Source organism: Argiope bruennichi, chromosome 2 (genome assembly GCF_947563725.1).
Source record: "Argiope bruennichi chromosome 2, qqArgBrue1.1, whole genome shotgun sequence".
Taxonomy (NCBI): Eukaryota; Metazoa; Arthropoda; class Arachnida; order Araneae; family Araneidae; genus Argiope; species Argiope bruennichi.
The window spans coordinates 57,720,871-57,742,266 of record NC_079152.1 but is presented as its reverse complement, the minus strand read 5'-3'; the positions used below and the strand labels follow the sequence as shown (position 1 = coordinate 57,742,266).

At 26.2% G+C, this 21,396-nt stretch overlaps 2 protein-coding genes across 5 annotated transcripts in view; one reads left to right on the top strand and one right to left on the bottom strand.

The window, feature by feature from the left end:
- The window catches only part of LOC129959849 (mucosa-associated lymphoid tissue lymphoma translocation protein 1 homolog), a 37,930-nt gene extending 35,856 nt beyond the window's left edge, over positions 1–2,074 (top strand). For both annotated transcript variants that reach the window (XM_056072743.1, XM_056072747.1), the window contains exon 17: positions 1,886–2,074. In XM_056072743.1, coding sequence (XP_055928718.1) covers positions 1,886–1,999 — 114 coding nt within the window. In that variant the 3' untranslated portion in view covers positions 2,000–2,074. The remainder of the gene's footprint in view (positions 1–1,885) is intronic.
- Positions 2,075–3,280: 1,206 nt separating this feature from the next.
- LOC129961948 (dolichol kinase-like) lies at positions 3,281–21,343 on the bottom strand. Of its 3 annotated transcripts, none has more exons than XM_056075594.1 (11): positions 21,231–21,343; positions 20,246–20,325; positions 19,078–19,236; positions 18,819–18,988; positions 9,124–9,186; positions 8,846–9,031; positions 8,457–8,669; positions 5,971–6,136; positions 4,128–4,226; positions 3,947–4,024; positions 3,281–3,467 (listed from the first exon to the last, which is right to left on the bottom strand). In XM_056075594.1, the coding sequence occupies exons 1-11, from the start codon at positions 21,245–21,247 to the stop codon at positions 3,328–3,330; spliced, it is 1,371 nt and encodes a 456-aa protein (XP_055931569.1). In that variant the 5' UTR covers positions 21,248–21,343; the 3' UTR covers positions 3,281–3,327. The 3 variants fall into 3 exon arrangements, with proteins under 3 accessions (XP_055931569.1, XP_055931570.1, XP_055931571.1); XM_056075595.1 differs by having other exon boundaries at positions 21,294–21,325; XM_056075596.1 differs by lacking the exon at positions 8,457–8,669.
- Positions 21,344–21,396: the final 53 nt, after the last annotated feature.

Here is a 21,396-nt window from a genome sequence, read left to right as displayed (position 1 = left end):
AGAAATGCGGAAAATAAAAAACATAAAAGTATGTGATTTATCTTTATTGAAATCTAACTACCTTCAATATCTAAACCAGGAATGTCCAATTTACAAAAGCACGAAAGATATTTTTTGATAGCCATAACAACAGCATCCCACATCCCATATTCAAGTATTAGCTGAGGGACCATGATTTAAAAAAATATATAAATTGTAACAAATAATAACGAGCATCAAATAGATGTAAAGAATCTTTAGTGTAATAAGGCCATGTCTTTGTAATATAAACCATAGCATAATCTATAGAAGCCACAGAACTAAAGAATTATACAATTTTGGTGCATAAACCATGAACATTTTGATATAATAAAGATAGTCATTTTGAATCCGTTTCTGTTGAGAAATCAAAGTAAGAAGGAGGACTGTTGTCTTTTTCAGAATGATAAATCTGATCTTCTTTCAATCTGCCAAAGAGTTCTATAATCAGACACTCTTCAGACAAAATTGATACATCAGATAGAAGTTTTCAAGAGGATTTTCATTACCTATGTGACAAGAAGCATAAGATTGGAATTTAGTCTTAATTCTTTGGCACTGAAGATGATCTAGTTTTAAAGGATTCAATGCTGTCTGTCTACAGAAAGATATTGATTCTCTTTTTAAATGGTACATAGATACACCTATGACATTTAAGAGGAACGAACTACACATGAACATTGATAAATGCTGCATTATTAGTATACTAGAAAAGCTCAACCTTTAAATCATATTTATAAAATTAATGAACTTGTATTATCATGCTGATATTAATTACAGACTTGGGTATCCTCTTTGACACTAACCTTGATTTTTCTCAACATATTGACTCCTTGTTTTCAGAGCTATTGTAAGCTTGGAATTTTCAAACATAAAATGGGGAATTTTTGAGTAAAATTGTCTTGAAGTTTTTATATTATGCTCATGTTAGATCCTGTTTGGAATATTGTAGCATTATTTAGAATCCAAATTGCTATAACAAAATTCAAATTATTAAATCTATTTAAACCTGTTTCTTGCAATATTTGTTTTACAAGAAAAGTGAATTTTACTCCCAAGATATATCCTCTTATCTAAGTGATATGGTTTATTTCCCTAGTTTGTATTCTAGATGAGATATTTCTTGTATTCTCTTCTCTTATAAGGTTATCAATGGTTCAATCGATTGCATTGATCTTCTCAGTTCTATCTTTATATATGTTTTAATATGCTTTGTGATATGTATTTTTGATTAATGTACTCTGTAAATGGTGTTAATCTCTGTAGTGCATTTGCTTCAAATAAATAAATAAATATTGCTACTAAAGATTTCTAGTCAAAATCATTTCTAATAGTTTCATGCAAACATGTTAATTATATGAATATGAAAGCTGTTTTAAAATGAAACATTGGTAGTTTTATTTCACTTGTAAATTGTTGGTTATGATATAAAATAATTTTGTGTCACTTGTTTACTTATCAGTAATATTTTGAATGCTGTAATTTTTCCAATCTCTTAAAGTTATTTGCTCATTTTTATTTCCATGTTTTAAGTCTATAAACATTTGTATGAATGCACATAATTTATTTGAACGTTTTTTTATTGTTATTTCAAAAGGTTTTTTTTTTCCAGTGAATTGACAGAGTAAGAACAATTTTATAGAACAATATATTCTACATATTGGTGTATAGATATCGGAACTCTTGACTATACTATTTCTTTGCTTTAACACCAACTCTTAAAAAAAATTATAAATTAGCCAATTGCATAATTTTTTTAATCATTTTTATTCTGTTATGCCCTAATTTCATTATCATAGATATAACAAATGATGATAGATTTGTATTTTGCTTAATTATCTAATTAAATTTGCTTTTTCTTTTCCAGAATGCCGATGTAAATGGGCAAATATTACTTAAATATGAACAGGATCCAATAATACCAATTGAATTTTCTTTCACTGTGGAGAAAATTATGAGTATGAATATATTCTTCTCGTGAGGCTGAGTAATTTTAGCAGAATTGTACATTAAATATATTTTTTAGATATTGATGTAAAATACAAAATGCTAAAGATTTTGTATTTTTATGATTATTTTATATTATATGAATACTTCAAAATTGGGAAAAAATATATGGTAAAATTCCACTTTGAATCTTATCTATTACATTCCAAGTAAGATTGTTATATTTTAATTATTAATGTAATAAATTACAGAAAGATAAGTTTAAATTCTTTTAGTTATCTATCTATCTATCTATATATAATTTAAAATTTTAGTAAATTAACTACTTTTTGATACACATTAAAGTAATTCTGTAGATATTTGAATTTAAATATATAAAACAAGTTATTCTTTTAATTTCCTTGAGTGGATGACACTTTTACAACACTAAATATTTATTTATTCTGTATTACTATTGTAATTCTGCTCTAATTTTGACAGTCAGAAAAAATATTTTCTTGTATAAATATAATTTTTAAAAGCACAAAATATATAATAGAATTAAAATATATAATAAAATTATATAATAGAATAGTTCTAAAAACCAACTTATTTTTAAAGATATATTTTGGTTTGAATTTTGTACTTTTTTTTAAAAAGAAATGCTGAAAATCTTTGTGTATATGATTATGATATTAACTGGTAAAAAGTGTTATGAGAATTCGCATTTGTTTCTATTGAAATAACTAAATCTTTTTTCTCAAATATTTGATTGCTTTATATCAAATAACCAAAAAAACATTTTAACGTGCAAAAGAAGAAACAAGGAGAACTGTAGTTCAAGAATCTGAAAATAGGTGATTAAATAAATTAAATTCACCTGCATTTTAAGAGACACATTACTAAATTAAATGATATATTTTGCTTCATCTTATCATTTATAGATTTCAAAAAAAAAGGCATTTGTATACTTATTGCAGGTTCTGTAAATGAAAATAACAGGAATTCATTATTATTAATAATGAAATTAAATAGTTGTAACTATATCTAACTACTCAAATAAATAAGAATTATTCAATTAGTTTATCCTTTTCAATTTGTAAAAATCAAATTAGATATTTTAAATAACACTACTAAATAAAATAAAATGTTTTTAAACATGCAATAACTCTTTTTATCTGTGTATTATTCAAAATTTTACCTCTCACAAACTTTAAAATTTGACATAAACTAATTATCAAATATTATAAGACAAGAATATTTTTTTAATGCTTTGAGTAAAATGAAACAATTAATATAATATATACATTTATTATCAAACAACACAATATAAATATTAAAACCATACATTCACAATTATATCATTATATAAAAAGCATTTTATTAATGAATCCAACAAAGAAAAGAAAACATAAACAAAGGTAAAACCAGATTATCCACTTGAGTAGTTTTGGCTTCTATAAGTGATGTAAGTAACACTGCTATAATAATGATTGTAATATTGTACAACGAGAGTTCATGACCTATCATAAAAAGAAAAAAAGTGAGAATTTTTTTTAATTAAAAAAATTATTACTAAAAAATATTTTATATGCACCTGACCCTTTGTTAAAAATTGTTTTAGAATGATTAAATTGAAGCAGTTCTAATTCCTGTAAATAACTAACTATGTTTTACAAACAAATCTGAAAACACAAATATACCTTTTAGCATAATAAGAAAGTTTTTTTAAATTTTTTTCCAAAATCGATATTAATGCCTGTCATATAATTAAAAAACTGCAATAAAATTGTTTGAAGCTGCACCTCCCCCCCCCCTCTACAGGCTATGTGTTTACAAAAATATAGAGTTATCTAAAGAGAAATTTGTAATGAAGAAAGAAAAAAACACTTGTAATGTTAGTAAATACACATAAAATGTAGTTACTAAACAAACATTTAAAGTGTGGAGAGTTTTCATCATAAATTTTTTTGTTAATTGGAGCTTTTTCAAATTTACTTACCAAGCACCAAAAAGTAAAATGATGCAATTGACTGAGTAACAACTGCGCAAATACTGCCTTCAAATGTTTTATTTGAACCTATAAAAACAATTTATACATTAACAAAATTGAATCTTTCAATATTTTATATATTATCTTTTACAAAATATAAAATTTAATATATCTTTCATTTAATACCAACCTGCCCAATGATGTTTTCCAAAAAATGTACCACCCATAGAAGCTGCTGCATCACCAAATCCTACTGATATAATTCCACTAAGTAAGGAAATGTGATATCCTGCTTAAGAACATTTTTACAAGTTAATCATAGAATTAATTGTATAAATCATACATTATATCTTCAACTTTAATTGGTTAAAGTGTGAAAAAAATTAATGTACAAAATAAATTTTACTTTCTTAAGGGATGATAAGGCATTTTGATAGAAAATAATTCCATGAAAAAAAGTTGAATCATGCCAATACAGTATACTGTAAATATCAAAATCTATCAAATGGTTGATCATGAGAATTAAAAATTTAGTTTGGAATGAAAGTAATTATAAAAATAGTGGTAAATTCATTAATAATGTTATTTTATTTCTCTGAGTAGTCTTCTATTTACAAACTATTGTAATAGTACAATCCTTTTACAACCTAACTATTACTCTGGCATTCAAATTAATACACAACATCAACATGAACACATTTATAATTTATCAAATCTTAAAACAGAACTGAGGTACAAGGATCTAATGGAGGATCAATAAAATGCAACATTATATCCACTGATAATGATTTATATAGGCTTCAAGATGTTTGTATTAAGCTAGTAAACATGCTACACACATAAATTTTGAAAATTGTATTTCATTTCAAGTCATAAATAATTTATTCACAAAAAATTATGCTGAATTTAAATTTGAAATGCATAGCATGGCATAATAAAGATGAACTTGTAAAAACATCTTTTATAAATGTACTTTTTTAGTATTCTTTAATAAGATATTTTTATTAGCAAGGTTCAACCCCCTTCTGTGAAACAATGGTTAAAAACGATGGTTTTGTTACTTCACTAACTACCAAATCAACTTTTCTGTACAATACTTAGATAATTGGTGCTGCCATTTACAGATAAAAATGGTTATGGTTTGCAAATTATTTTAAAATACAAAATTTTGAAATTACAAAAATATCATATACAAGTTTGATAAATTCTGAAAAGAATGATACTGAATGTATATGTACATAAGCCTAGTATATTGTTTTTCATAAAAAATACAAAAAAATTCAATTTATCTTTTTACATATAGAGATAGGATTCGACTAACCAATCAAAATATAGGTTTGTTTGTTTGTTTTTTCTCAACTGCATCATCATTGTATGAGTATTAATAAGCTTTCTTTAAATAAAACTAATAATTGAGTCAAATATCATACATTCCCAAAAATAATTAATTAAGCATTCTTTGTAATTATAATTTAAAATGCAATAATAATTTGTAGTCATTAGTTTATGTTAGCAGATATTCATATGGAATAAAATTTTTGAAACTTAAAACATTTAAAAAAAACAAGCTTGTATATATCTGTATTTCATTATATATTTCGGGTTTTTTTTTTCTTTATAAACATAAGTAATAAATTTAACCAGTGACAAAAATTTCTTTCTAACTTACAGCTATGAAATGTATATAATTATTTTTATTTCATTAAAAAAATTTCAAATCAATTTAAAACAAAAATATATATAATTGCTAAAGAAACATTGAAGATAAATAATGGATAAATCATAGCAATCTTTTTTTTACTCCCTTATGAAATGACATAAACATTAATTTATTGCCCCTTTAGAGTTCTCCAAGACTCTGGACGCTATGCCACTATAAATTATTTCACTTATAAAATTCATTTTTATCATATTACTGAAATGCAATTCAGACATTATTCAAGTACCTCTCTTTCAACAAAAGAAACTGCTTAATCAAACATTTCTTTAAAATAAAAGTAAAATATACAATCTGTTTACCAGAAAGATCATACCTTTTGTTCCAGAAATGTATCCAGTCAGCCAAATAGGGGAGGAACAACCTATCAATAAATAGATGTTGGTTAAAATTAAAACACCGGAATCTTTCTCATCAAGAAAAACTTCAAAGGCACTTTTGATAGCAGGGCCAATTATTGGTATATTAAGGATTCTAAACATCTATAAAGAGAAAAAAAAAATGTAAATTATAAATTTCTCATAGCACAAAAACAAAACAAAAAAAACCAATAAATTTCTATATATCATACCCCCTAACACGGTTACCCAGTCAGTAGCACTTATTAGCAAGATATTACATATAACATAATAACAACAAATTATTGAAAAATAGTTATTTCCAAAGAATTTTAATAAGTTAAAACAAATATTTTCAAACATTATTCAAAATTATTTTAAAAACATTTATTGTTGACTAAATAATAAATAAAATAATAAAAATGAAATAATTTTTTAAAAAACACACATATAACAAGATTTTGTTGATCATAAAATCAATATATTTGTGAGACATTAACAATTTTGTTCCGTTAAATAACAAGAACTTTTGCTTTTCTAAAGTCATCACTGCTCAATTTAACATCATAACATATTTCCATATTCATTTTTATAACGAAGAATGATGCCAGCATTTTTGCATTCATGCTAGTGCAAGATTGTGTTTGTTTGTTTTTTCTAACTATGCTAAAAATTCTTTACTAGCAGCATTGCTGTGAGCAAGGATTCAGGAAGAAGGTATTTTCACTGCTTTTTGTAATTTTCTGTAGTTTTTCTCTATATATCCATAATTCTGTAGTTTTCAACTAGTTTCCATATCAACTACAGAAATTCCATAGCTATTAATGGATATATATATTGAAATGGTAGGTCTAGAATAAAAATTCAATATATAGAAATTTCAATTTATAGAAATACATATTGCATATTTTTCATCATTTTCTAAATAAAAACAATTATGCATACAGTAGACTCCCGATTATCCGCGGAGCGGATTATCCGCGCCTGCCGCACGAAGTTTTTTTATGTTAACAAGCAGAGAGAAAATGCTTCCAAAGCAAGAAGCAAACACAAATGACTGATTTCTTCAAAAAGGTGTAGTTTTACAGCTTTGCTTTTGTAATTACATAATACATTACAGAATTAAAACAGTACATATGTATTAATTTTCTGTGTATCCTTGACGCCTCCCGTAAGTACAAAGCACTTTTCTGTTTTCATTAACAAAATGCATTATAGGTTAGTTTTGAGTGATATACTAAAATATTAAGCGTTAGTTAAACATTTCCTGCTGTTTATTTTACGTTTTATTGTACATAAAACGATTTTTCAAAGTTGGAATGACTTTTTTCTCTTTTGCTATACTCGTTTTTAGCTTTTTTCGGATTATCAGCGATTTTTGTTATCCGCGGCGGCCACGCCACCCAATTCCGCGGATAATCGGGAGTGTACTGTAGTTAAATTTTTAACTTTAAAGAATTCTTTTTAAAACATAAATTAAAGATTTTTATATGTATAAATAATAATTTTCAAAATTGTTAATAATACTTTTTTTGCCAAGATTCTTATTTTTTTAACTTAGTATCTGCATCTTTTATTAAACTGAAATTCTTTTTTACACTTAATGATTTTGTTTAATGATCATATTCACTATAAAAAATATGAAGCTAAACTTAATTTAAAATAAAATTTACACTCTGAATTAAAAAAAGACTTTATAGAAAGGAAGCTAAAAGTAACATATGATTCAACAACAAATGTTTATTCCTTTACATCAAAGATTTCAAGTTTTCCTAGAATTCGTACTATAGTCAGAATCAGACAAAATAAGTATTGGAAACCCTTACTTATTTTCCTTTTCTTTTTAATGGACACATTCAGTGATCGCTTTTTGATAACAGTAGGAAAAAATAATTTTTGAGCATTCTAAAAAAGCACATTTTAATTGATAGGGAATGCATATTAAATTAGAAAGTTAATATGAACAATATACTAACTAAAGTTATGAATTATAACTATAGAGTGAGGAATGTTTTCATGCTGCATTCTTCTTAGGTTTTTTTTTAAATTATAAAAAGCTTGCAAATGGCTTAAGAATAGTAAAAACTTCAATGCATTCAGTTCAATCCATAGTTAATTCTGTAAATATATAATCAAAAATATTTTTACTTAAGAAAATTCTGCCCATGTTTGACCATCTTAGTCAAAAACAAAAATGTCAAATCATAATTTAAGAGTGAAACTTCCAGAAAAATTAACAATATAAATAAATTCAGGTGCAAAATGTGAAGAATACATATAGAAGCAAATTTTATCACAAATAAAAGGGCTTTCAAGTGAAAAAAAATAGTATTCAGAATAAAAAACTTGTTCACAGTTCCATATTATGTCAATATAAAGTGTAGGTACATTATAAAAAAATAGAAAAAAGTTAGAAGTTTACTAAATTTTAATATATAAATCAAAATATAATTTAACTTATTACCTCTAAAACAATGAAAGCAGTCAAAGCAATTCCTGATGCAAGTCTTAATAGATCAAGATCATAAAATATACCAGGCACATAGATAATGCATATAATTAAGTGGAAATATTTCCTAACAAGGGTTGAAGCTTTATAATTCGGTTTATAGTTGACCCAAATAACAAATGTGACAGAAGAAAATGTAGACAGAAGCCAAAATAAAATGAGAAAAACCTGAAAAAATATTATAAAGTTTAATGGCTATTTAAATGTAAGTGGAATATGACTATATAAACAGTTAAAATAGTAAGACATAAAGATTCCCTAGGGAATGTTCATTTGAAAGATCTGAGTACTTAATACAAAAGTATTAAACAGAAAATAATACTAACAAATTAAAAAAATCATACTCGTTTTTGATCATGCAAACAATACAACCACATCCAGATGAATATATCTTTCTTCAAAGTCACATGCCAAGCATACATCATAATGCCCGAAAATGTAGTACAACAGAAGACAAAATTAATTCCTTGCCTCAAAGAAGGAATTAGACACAAAGTGTGCACAAGTAAAAGACATCCTAAAAGTAAAATCTATAAAAGAAACACATCATTGCTTAGTGAAGAATATGATCAGAATTAAAAAATAAGATCAAGTATTAAAAAATAGTTCATTTTCAATTTACCTGTAAACATATGACTGACTCGGGAACAGTTGCTACTGCTGGAAAATTACGTAATTCGACAATCTGGGAGGAAAAGATTATGTTTTTAGTAGATATTTCCTAAACTGTTAATAGAAATTAAACATATTTTTTCTCTTTAAGAAAATTTCAATACATCGGAAGAATTTTACAATGATTATTAGTAATATAAATTTTAAAATATATTCCAAATTATGAAAGAAACATTTCCTATTTCAATCCACCACATGAATTTTTAAAAGTTAAGAATTCTAAGTATGATTATTAATATTTTTGCTTCTCTGCTTGAATATATATAAAAAAAAAACACCAAGAGTAAATAAAAATCAAAATGTATTAAATATGTTCCTAAAATAATATGTTCACAGATTTTTATATATTCAGCAAATAACTGTTTCGCATGGTGTTTGAATATGAAATTTATATACATTTTCAAAGTAATATTACAATTACAGACAATATAAACTAGCACACACATAATAGCCACAAGTAGCAGCATCAATAATGAAAACCACAATATATATTTCTATACAGGTTTATAGATATCTTCACATGCATTTTAAGACAATGTGGAGTTAAACCCTGTTTGTTTTAAGTCAAGATTTTCTTTATACCGATTATCATTAGTTTTATATTTATTTATTTATTTACAAAATACACAAATAACTTTAATAATGTTATATCATATTCAAGATTCCAATGATTTCCGCACCTCTGAATATTTATCATAATTTGTTTCATTTCCTGATTCAAAAAAGATTTAGAAGTATTATTTATACACAAGACAGAACATTCACATCATTGTTGATTATTCTTAAACACTGCCTTATAAAAATTTTCTTTGCGTTTCTGTGTTTTTCTAATTTTTTTCACCTTCTTCTCACTAATTCACATTTAGTTTATCTAATTTTAATATATTTATTTAAATAGGAGAACATGTTTAAAATTAATCTTTAGCTTAAAACATAATATTAAAAGACAAGATTTAAAGAAATCTTAAAGTGAGAATTAAAAATTAAGAAAATAACCTAATTAGTATATAGACATTAACATGAAATAGGAAATGATTCGATTGTTTTCTAAATTAAACAAAAAAGTAAAAAATCATTATTTGATTAATATATTTCCATCAACAGTTAAACATTATTGCCGTAAGCTGTATCATTATTTTCAGAGTAACAAACCCTAGTTTATCAAAATCAAAACAAAAAAAAATGCTATTTTAAGCAAAAGTGTTAGCAATTACTTCAACCCTATCAAAATACAAAAAAAAAAATTTTTGAAAATTTTCTTACAATCAGTGATGGTTTATTCAATAGTATTAAAGGACTCCTGGCTTAATCAAAATATTATTTATTAATTATAAATAATATTACTATAATTACTATAATATTATATTTTTATTATTTTAATAATATTTATTGACTTTTTCTTTCTGATAATTAATGATCATGAATAAACAAATGCATATTATACATTTTGTAAGTCACATATACATTCTGAAATCAAGAAAAACTTTTATCATCTTCAAAAGTATAGTGCACATGGAAATTTAAAGCATGAGCTGCCACGGCACAGAATGGAAAAACTCTTATCTATGTTTAGTAAACACTGAAATGCCATAATATTTCAGAAGAAAATAATCTTCAAAAATCTATTCTGTGAGAATCACATTTCCAGTCACAAAAAAAATCTCAAACTGGCTATCTCATTTTCTCCCTTTTCTTCTATGTTATTTTTCTCGATTTTATTTATTTTAGTTTAATTTTCAGGCAAAGGAAACACTTCCAATTTAGAATATATTGTATTAATAAGTATTCTTTATTTCTTTGTAATCAATCACATTTACACAAAACTGTTGTACATAATACAAAAAAAAAAAAAAAAAAAATCTATATTGAAGAACTTTTTTTTCCAATTAATTGAAATTGGCAATAATGTTTTATATATATTTGCAAAATTAACTGTCAGCACAATCACTTAAATATAATGTTTTTCAACTCAACTACATTTGAAAAAAAACTATTAAATTGCTACTTACTTAATTTTGATGCAATGCACAAAATTTGATATTATACATTTAACATTAAATGTTAAAAGCATTTTTTACTTTTTCTTTATATAGATAAAAAGTTAACTGTCAAAAGATCTTTTAAAATTTTAATGAGATCTTTTTAAACTGAAATTACAGATTTATAGCAAATTTTGACCAAAATTCAACAACAATCAAAATCTGCTCAACAGCATGCACATGGGTGCAACAACTTGAAAAATGAAGAACACTAGTCAGATGAAATCAAATATATTATTTTTTAATAAGAATTCTATATCTTTATCAAATTTTGCACATAGTTTGTTAAAGAATGGAGTGTCTGTTTATAAGTCAATTTTCTCATATGTGAGCATATTATCTAGCAAAAATCTAAATGAATAAATTTTAATATATGATTTTCATGCTAAAATTATAAGTCTCTCTTTAATTTTGAAAATTTTCTATCAACAGATAAACTGCTGGTGTGTTTGGAAACACAAAACCTTCAAAACACAATTTGTAACATAAATTTTTAAAAGTGATCCTGTTATCAAAACCAAAAATTCTCAAATCAATAGACAAGTGGGAAAAGATCCAAAATGCATATTCAGCTTTCTTCGTTATATTATGAAGTTAAACAGACTGTAAGTATGTGACATTGTACAAATACACAAAGATGTTGGGAGGATAAAGCAATCCTCCACTGATTTAGATAAGGCTGTTGAGAAAATAAGTTCTTGAGAAATATCTATTGCAGCATTCTTATATTTTGCTTTGACATGCTATTATTGCCTATAATTTTAGAAAAGAATACTAAATATCTATATATCGCTTTATGTAAGAAATTTCACACACCATAATACAAAATTATAATCAGACTTAAAATATGCTAAGATTAAATTTGAAACATTTTAAAGCAAAAAAGCTCATACAAGTCAATTTCATCTCTTGTAAACATTACAGGAATTTTTCACTAATCTGATAAACTGAATAACTGATAATAATAAATGAAAATAATTATTAATTTAATTAATTTGAAGTTTTAAATTAAGGCTCATTTTGATGAAGTAGTGTTCACTATTAGATTCAGATTACAAACTTTCTGAGCCAGTCAGATCATAAGACCATTTGATATTTTGAAATGGTCATTATTGAATAAATTAATTTTCTTTTTAAAATCACCCAGAAACCCATACATCAAAATATTACATAAAAGATATCACAACAGCAATAAATTGCAACTTCATTCTTATTAGTGCCGTCATTCATGGATAAATCTCATAATTTTGAATTGTTTTTAAATTGATGAAGATATTTGATATTCCGAGATGCAAAACTTGAAAACTGTTTAGTGTACAAAAATATTAAAAAAATTTATCACCCTTTCTCTTTTTTTAATTTCACACACAAAAATTATCAATTAGAAAGCAATTTAAATGTAAAAATTTTAATAATCAACAAGGAGAATATTTATCATCTTACATCATATCTTATTTACATAATCCCAATGTCTCAAAATAATACTCAGGGACGGTCATCTGGGGAGGGGTGCAGCGGAAGCTATGCACCAGGACATCGATATTGAGAGGGCCCCAACATGATCAAGAAATAAAATAATGTTCTGAATAATAATAGTGGGTTGGAAAGAAGAGAGAAAGAAATTTAACTGGGAAAATCGATGAGTTTATAAATATATGTTTACAGATATATTATAGTTCATTGCAAGTGTGCAACATAGAGCAAGTGGATGTTTGGTCATTTACCTCTCTGACTAAATTAGGTTGCATGTAGTATTTTGAAATTCATACTATAAAATGTTTAATACTGTTAGATATAATCATGCCCATACTAAGGAAATATCCCTCTAGGTGTCAAAAAAGAAAATTAAATGGAAAGAAAAAAGAAAAGCTAAATTTTAAGAAATCATGAGTAGGTCTGTCTTCTTGTCTCTGAAGTAATTCTGGGAATGAAGTTTCTTCGACTTCAGAAATTACAATTCAAACTTCAATTGAACAAATTACACAATTTTACAATAAAAAAATGTGGTAACTTTGAAATTTGTTCAAGAACTGTATGTTCATACAAATATGATATATAGAATCAGAAATAACAATGAAAATAACAACAAATATGGTCAAATGAATATAAGTGATCCAGGTTTATGACCAAATATTATAATTGATAAGTTTAAAATGTTTTGTGTTAAAACCGGACCTGTACAACACAAAGGAGTTTTTACTAAGAATGTTGAAGGTAGACCATTTTCCACTACATATTGCTTTTAAAAAATGCCAAATGGTGGAACACAGTTTTGCAACTAGTTAATTTATTCAAAAACACAAGATTTCATATTTTGTTTTTGTTGTATACTATTTTCAAAAAGAAGAGAAAATAAATAAATAATCTACATGATTTATAGGCAGCTGGAATAACTGCAGAAAGTTGCCAAGTGTAATTCAAGATCATGAGAGTTCTATTTGTCATTTTAATCCATTTATTGCTTGGAAAGAATTATTAAAGTGACTAAATTTATGTTTGACTATTGTTAAAACAAATCAAGTTACTATGAATAAGGAAATGGAATGATTTAAATTACTATTTCAAAAAAACTATAAATGTATTTCTATTTTTAACATGTGATAATCTTCCACTTTGAGGAACCCATAAAATAATAGGAATGCCTAATAATGGAAATTTTTAAAGTTTAAATGAATTATTAAGTAAATACGGCTCTGTGCTAATGGATTTTATAAACAAAATTAAGAATTTGAAAATAGAATTATGCATCATTTAGCACACAGATCACTAGAAAAAATAATTTCTGCGTTAGAAAATGAAATCATTAACAAAATTAAAGATGATATGAAAACACTATAATATCCAAATACTTCCCATAAGAAACAAACTTTAGTCATTGTTAAGAATGCACATTTTGAGGAGAAAAGATGTACTATAAATGAGTTATTTATAGGATTTATTGAAATAACCAATGTAACTGAAGAAAGATTAGCAAAGACTCTATTGAAAAGATTACGAGAATTTGATTTAGATATTGTAGAAAAATGAATTGTAGAGAACAGGCGCATGACTATGGTAGCAGCATGAAAGGGAAATTTAAAGGTGTACAATCTACAATAATTGCTTTAAACCCTCATACAATTTATGTGCCTTGCCTGTCACATCCTTTTAATTTATTAATTTGTGATGCCACTTTCAACAGAATATATTGCATTTTTTTTTTTTTTTTTTGATATTGTAACGTTTATATTGTATTATTTTTTGTATCTAAAAAATTATGGGAAATTTTACAAAAATATTTAAATATTTCTCCTAAACAATTATGCTACACTCGTTGAGAAGTCAAAATAGATTCGATTAAAGCAGTGTATACACAGTTTGAACAAATTCGTAATGCCCCAGAAGAATTTATTAATGCAAATAACGATGATGATGCTGCATCAGAAGATATAAGTCTATTGGATCCAATACAAGAAATACGATTTATCTTATGTTAAATAATATAGTTTTCAATACTGTCCAAAATTAATATTATCAATAAACTATTTAAAGAGAAAATAATTGTTATTGATTTCATTTAATTTACTCAATAAAATTAAAACTAAATTCAAAATTTAACACATTTTTAAACAAAGCAAATGAAATAGCTCATAATTAAAAATATTTCAGAATATTTGTCTCAAAAACGAATTCGAAAAAAAAAAAATTATATTCTGAAACAGCAGAAGATGAAGTTATAGAAACCTTGATAGAGGAAAATAGATTTTTTTTTTACACTGTTATTGATACTTTTATTGCACAGATTGAAAATAGATTTAAAAATATTTCAAATTTTTCACTGACAAAAAAAAAAAACTTAAAACAGGCATTAGAAAAATGTCCTAGAAACTTTGAAAAGTTTTCTAACAAAAACGTAAATGAAAACCTAATCCAAGAAATTAGTTTGTTAAGAGACGTTACTGCCATGTTGAATTAGTTACTATTGAGATTCAATAATTTAATTGAAAGAATCAATATAAATTAGAATAAAAATAATTTCCACCACTACTTCTTAGCTAAATTCCAAGTTGTTTATTTGGTAATTTGCTTACAGGTTACCACAGCAACGTCTGAATCAATCTGCGTGCCAGCACGTTTTTCACAACAAATCAGGTTATATTTACAGATAGCAGCCAAAAATATTATTGCAATGAGTTAACGGAAAATATTTAAAAATTACAACAATGTTTTAAAAACTTATAATATACGCTGTAAAAATTAATAATTATTATTTGCCTTTACATTACTCCCTTGCCAGTAACAAAGTTATGATACACGGAAAATACATGGAAAGGCATGTTCTGGCAATTACTTAATTAAATTCATCTTATTGCATGGAACCTAAGGAGAAAATGAACAAAAATAACAACATTTAACTTACATAATGCATGCAATAATTCTTATATATATATATTCAATATTGCACCCAATATTTCTGTGTAATAAATACACTAACAAATAATTACACAATTCAATATGACACACTTTCAACACTCTTGCTTGTTACATTATCTCAATTTTATTAGAAAGTATATTCTTTTTTACATTGACATAAAAATGAATATACTTTCAAAATTTGCAAGAAACAATATAATGTGGTGATATTTTACTTGTATCTACATATTCAAAGTATAATTAAAACTTCATAAATTTTTATACAAAAAAATAATTAGCAAGCTATATACACAACATTTTAATCCTTAAACCTTATTGGCTGTTTTATCCTTCGCCCATACCTAGAAATTTTTTGATTATGAGATGAGAGTTGAGGGTCCTCTTGCTCTGCATTCTCATCTGGTTGTTTAGCAGAAGTTGCTACTTTGTGAGGTATTGGGTCTGTCACTAACATATAAGCTGGCTTCAGCCTATCCACTGATATGTTTACATTCTTGCCCTTCACTTGCACTGTGAAATATTTCTTACTTCTTCCCAACACAGGATAAGGTTGGGAATTATATTAATTATTTTCATTATATTACTTATTTTCTTAACCCTGTCAACTCTCACAAACACATGGGAGCAAGATCTTAAATCGTAGTATTCAAAAATCTTTTGACGTCTTGTAGTTTTAGATGTAGTTATACATCAGTGTTTGCAATGTGGTGACAAAGGTTTCAGGATCAATTTTAATTGTGGGTGGATCAAAAAATTCACCTGGAAATTTGATATTTGAGCCATACACCATTTGAGATATGGAGAGATTACTGTCGGGTCTTAGAGCAGCTCTTAATCCAAGAAGTACAGTAGACAGTGATTCAATCCATTTTATGTGGTTATGTGCTTTTATAGCACCATTGAAGGTTCTGTGCAAACGTTCCACTTTCCCATTGCATTGTGGGCGATATGGAGTTGTATGTGCTGCTGTAGCACCACAAATTGCAGCAAAACTTCTGAACAGATGAGACAAACTGTCTTCCTTGATCTGTAATTATTTTTACTGGTACTCCAAATCTGCAAATCCAGTGTTCATAAAAGGCCTTGGCCACTATCGCGGCTGTGATTTCTGGCAAAGGAACTGCTTCCATCCAGCAAGAAAATCGGTCAATGAAGGTCATACAGTAAATCATGCCTTCTGATGGTGGTAATGGGCCAATTAAATCAATATGTATCACATTATAAATCTTGCATCTGGTACTTGATAATCTCCAAATTTAGATTTAGTATGCCTATTGACCTTGCATTTTTGGCATCTAATGCATGCCTTTGCCCCTTCACCAACTTGTTTCTTTATATTTGGCCAAATGAATTTTTCAGTCATCTGTTTGATGGTACTTTTTATTCCAGAATGAGAAAAACCATGAATTTATTTAAACATTTTCAATCGAAAATCTACTTGTATGTATGGTTTGATATTAGATGTAGAAATATCACACCATAGTGTTTTTCCTGATGGTAACAGTGATAGTTTAAATTGTAAACAGGAACCATTTTGCATTAATTGTTGTAATTCTTTATCATCCACTTGCTTTTGTACTGTAGCATCATAGTCAATACTTGAGACAGATTCAATTCTTGACAATGCATCTGCAACTAATCTTTACCTTGAATATGTTGGATGTTAGTTGAGAATTCCGAAATATATTGCAATTGTTGTAGCTGTCAAGGACATGCTTTTTCATTTTTTTGTCGAAATGCAAATGTGAGAGGCTTGTGGTCTGTATAAATGATGAAATCGTTGCCTTCTAACAGATGTTTGAAATGCTTTACAGAAAGGTATATTCCTAATAATTCTCTATCATAGGTGCTATATGCCTTCTGTGCATCATTTAGTTTTTTAGAATAGAATCCTATTGGCCTCCAACTCTCATTTTCATACTGCTGTAACACTGATCCAATTGCAAAGTCTGACGTATCCGTGCAAAGGGATAATGGCAATCCTGATCTCGGAAAAGATAATAAAGCAGCTTCCATTAGATCCGATTTACATTTCTCAAAGTGGGCTATTGCTTCTTCCATCCATTGCACTTTTCACGATCCTTTTTCTTTGCTCCTTTCAGCATGTCATGTAGAGGAGCTTGTGTTTTTGCAGCATCCTTCAGATACCTTAAATAAAAATTTATCATGCCTAGGAATGTACGCAGTTCATGGATTGTTGTTGGCAACTTGTAATTTCTTATAGCTTCCACTTTTTCTGGTAGAGGACATGAATCTTTATCAGAAATAAGGTATCCCAAATATTCAATTTGGTCTGCTCCCAATACTGATTTAGATACATTTATTTGTAGGCCATTTAGCTTAAACCTATCAAATATCAGAATATCAAATCAAATATCAAATATCTCCAGATCAGAAGGTTGCGTGTTCAAATCACGTCCAGGTCACCAATTAAGAGACGTTACTGCAATGTTGAATTAGTTACTATTGAGATTCAATAACTTAATTGAAAGAATCAATATAAATTAGAATTAAAATAATTTCCACCACTACTTCTTAGCTAAATTTCAAGTTGTTTATTTGGAAATTTGCTGACTCCAACGACAGAATCAATCTGCACGCCAGCACGTTTTCCCCAACAAATCAGGTTATATTTACAGTTAACAGCCAAAAATATTATTGCAATAAGTTAAATATTATTGCAAAATTAATAATTATTATTTGCCTTTACAGGATTTTTTATGGGATTAAATTTCGAATGAAAGGGATGTAAATAACGTATAAGACATACTATATTATTCACTAAGTAATAATTATAATGAATTATTTTTATATGTATTAACTGTGTTAAAACTTTTCTTTACGTTGCCAGTTACTATAACAAGTGCTGAGTGCTCTTTCAGCAAATTGAAATTAACAAAGAAATATCTTTGGTCAAGCTAAGTACAGAACACTTAAATGTATTTGCTATATTAAGCATTGGAATAGAAATTGCAAAAATAGTAATTTTTCTGAAGTAATTAAGAGCAAAAACAAAATCATGTATTAAATAAACATGCAATAATAATATATGCTCGTGTTTGTATTCCCTCCCCCCCTTTTTATCAAAAAATTTTGGGCCTCAAATGGTTTCTTGCTCCCAGGTCTCTTAAAAAAGAAGGCTGGCTCTGACAATACTGTTAGAATTATTAATTAAAAATATGTAAGTGCATACCTTGCTTAATAAAGTAGCAATGCTGTACAATACAAACAGCATAATACCCTGGGATATGACTTGTGCTTCTCCATAAGTAAAACTTCCAGGACACTTTATAAGTAAATTTTTTACTAAGTAGTTGTAGCACAAAATACCAAACAAACATAATGTATAAATGAGCAAAAAATCTGTAAAAAAAATGAACATATATTATAAAATTATTGAAATAATAAACTTTTCCCCCTATCTAATAAATATATAAAAAGGGAATACTTACTATATGAAAAGAAATGCCATATAAATAATGAAGGTGGTATAGAAAGTACCAAATTATAGCCTTTGTCCCTCAGCCAATCATAGTCATTTCTCTTACTTTCTTGGACAATAGGAACAAGTAATGTACACAAACAAATATTAAATAGAAGTATGTAAATACCTAAAAAAAAAATGTAATATACTATAGCTGTAAAACTTTTGGAACTACTAATTATAAAGCACTTATATCCTACTTATATTTTAAAATTATTATATTTAATGCATAACTGAATGTAGAGTATAAATTGAAATTAAGATTTTAGCTTTCTATTTAATCAATTTATTTCCACTTCCTTATAAAACTTGGAGTTCTGAAAACTTTGTGGAACAAATGTTACAATCAGCGTTGGCTCAATTAATAAGGCTACATAGCTGCAGCAACCCAAAAAATTAATTTTCAAAGTTATATTTTCAATTTTACTGAGATTGCTTACTTTTCTGACTCAGAGAGTTTGATGATTAACAAAAATGAAGAAAAGTAATAAAAATATAAAAATCAGAAAGAAATTGAATCAACAAACAAGACATTTGCAGTTTAGAAGCTATTCATCTAACAACCGAAAACTCATTGGTTAATTTAAAGGTCAAAAACAACCATTTCTCCTAATAATTTAAAGTTACTAAAACTACAAAAAGGACGCAACTTGCTTGAAACACAGCACATAGTTCTTTTTTTTTTTTTTTTTTTGGTTAGAGGTTACTTTTTGATAAAATGTATACAAAAAAAATATAAAATATTATTCAGAAGAAAAATTTTATGAGGGATCAATTATTAATAATTATTACATGCAAAAAAATGATAATGATTACAATCATTTGCTTAATATTTTATTCGATATTCAATTTAGGGCAAGCATTATCAAGCTAACTGGATGAAGATGAAAGTGTGTGTGTGTAGGGACAAAGGCTTAGACACTTTTATCTACTGAAATCATTTAAATAGTTAAATGCACCACATTTAAAAAAATTAAAATGCAATAAAAGATAATAAATGTTTCTAACACATAATATACATGTAGTAAAATCGTTATATTAAAATATCTTATTACTTATTAATTATAAAATAAATGTAATTGATTTTAACCTTTTTTTTTATTAATTATATAATTATTTGAGTAAAATAAACTTACCACTGCTAAACTTTATCATGAAAGGAAATAAACAGCAGGGTAATAATAAAGAACACCAAGTGCCATGATTAGCATTGTTTCTAGAAACAAAATTATTTCAGAATTTTTATCATAGCATCAATTTATAGTTCAGAAATATGTCAATATGCATTCAGAAATTCATTTCTGGTTTTTAAATAAATATATCATTTAAAAAAATGCAAAGACATAAATTAATGCAACAAATCATTTTCGAAATTAAAACTTTATTGTTAATAGTGAAATATTTCATAATTATTTATTTTATATGTTAACAAAAATAATATAAACTTTACATTGAAACTGCAAGTCTTACACAGACAGCACAATTTGGTATAAAAATTATGTAAAATTCATACACACATATCTGACAACTAATTGAATTGAATGAATAAGATATCCACAAAACACAATGCAGCACTTAATTTTATGTTAGAAAAAAAAACTAGGCAGTCATATCGATAATAATTAAACAAACAAATGTGATGTATTTAATATAATACTAGATCAGAACAACTTTCAGATGCTATTTCTGAACCAGTCAATATTTTAATTATATGCTTTAATCAAAATAAAAAAAATAAAGAATAAGAGACTACCAACTATTCCAAACAAATTGTCTTCTATAGTATTTTTTTTTATTTATTTTCATTCGTTTAATTTTTGTATAAAAGTGAACAGTCTAGTAAATTTACATTTTTCTCTTCAGTTCATAACCTTATTTTGCATCACTAAATATTAATTACTCCTCGGTATTTCAAATGGAATTTCAGAATTCAACAATTATTTTTGTCCGTATTATATTTCAATTTTAAGTGATTTAGGCAATTTTCAAAAATTCACTCTTATTCAAATTTTCTTATTACGAACAGTAACTTATATATTAAAATGCTATAAATTTTTTTCAAAAGAATGCCAAAAAATTATTTAAAGAACCAGCTGATATATTACTTAAATACTATTTTACCTTAATTTGTACTTCATACTTTTATAACTTCAGCAAATAATCGTTGAATAATATTACACATACCACATAACGTGACACTACACATTTCCGGCAACATTATCACATTTCTAGCAGACAACAATGTTGTTTATACTTTTCGTTGTTGCCATTTTGATTTCTAAAACTT

Coding starts and splice junctions, on each gene's coding strand:
- LOC129961948 (XM_056075594.1), bottom strand. Junction 9,032..9,123: donor AGTCAGTCATATGTTTACAG/GTAAATTGAAAA, acceptor TTTCTTTTATAG/ATTTTACTTTTAGGATGTCT. Junction 3,468..3,946: donor ATTTTACTTTTTGGTGCTTG/GTAAGTAAATTT, acceptor TTTTTATGATAG/GTCATGAACTCTCGTTGTAC.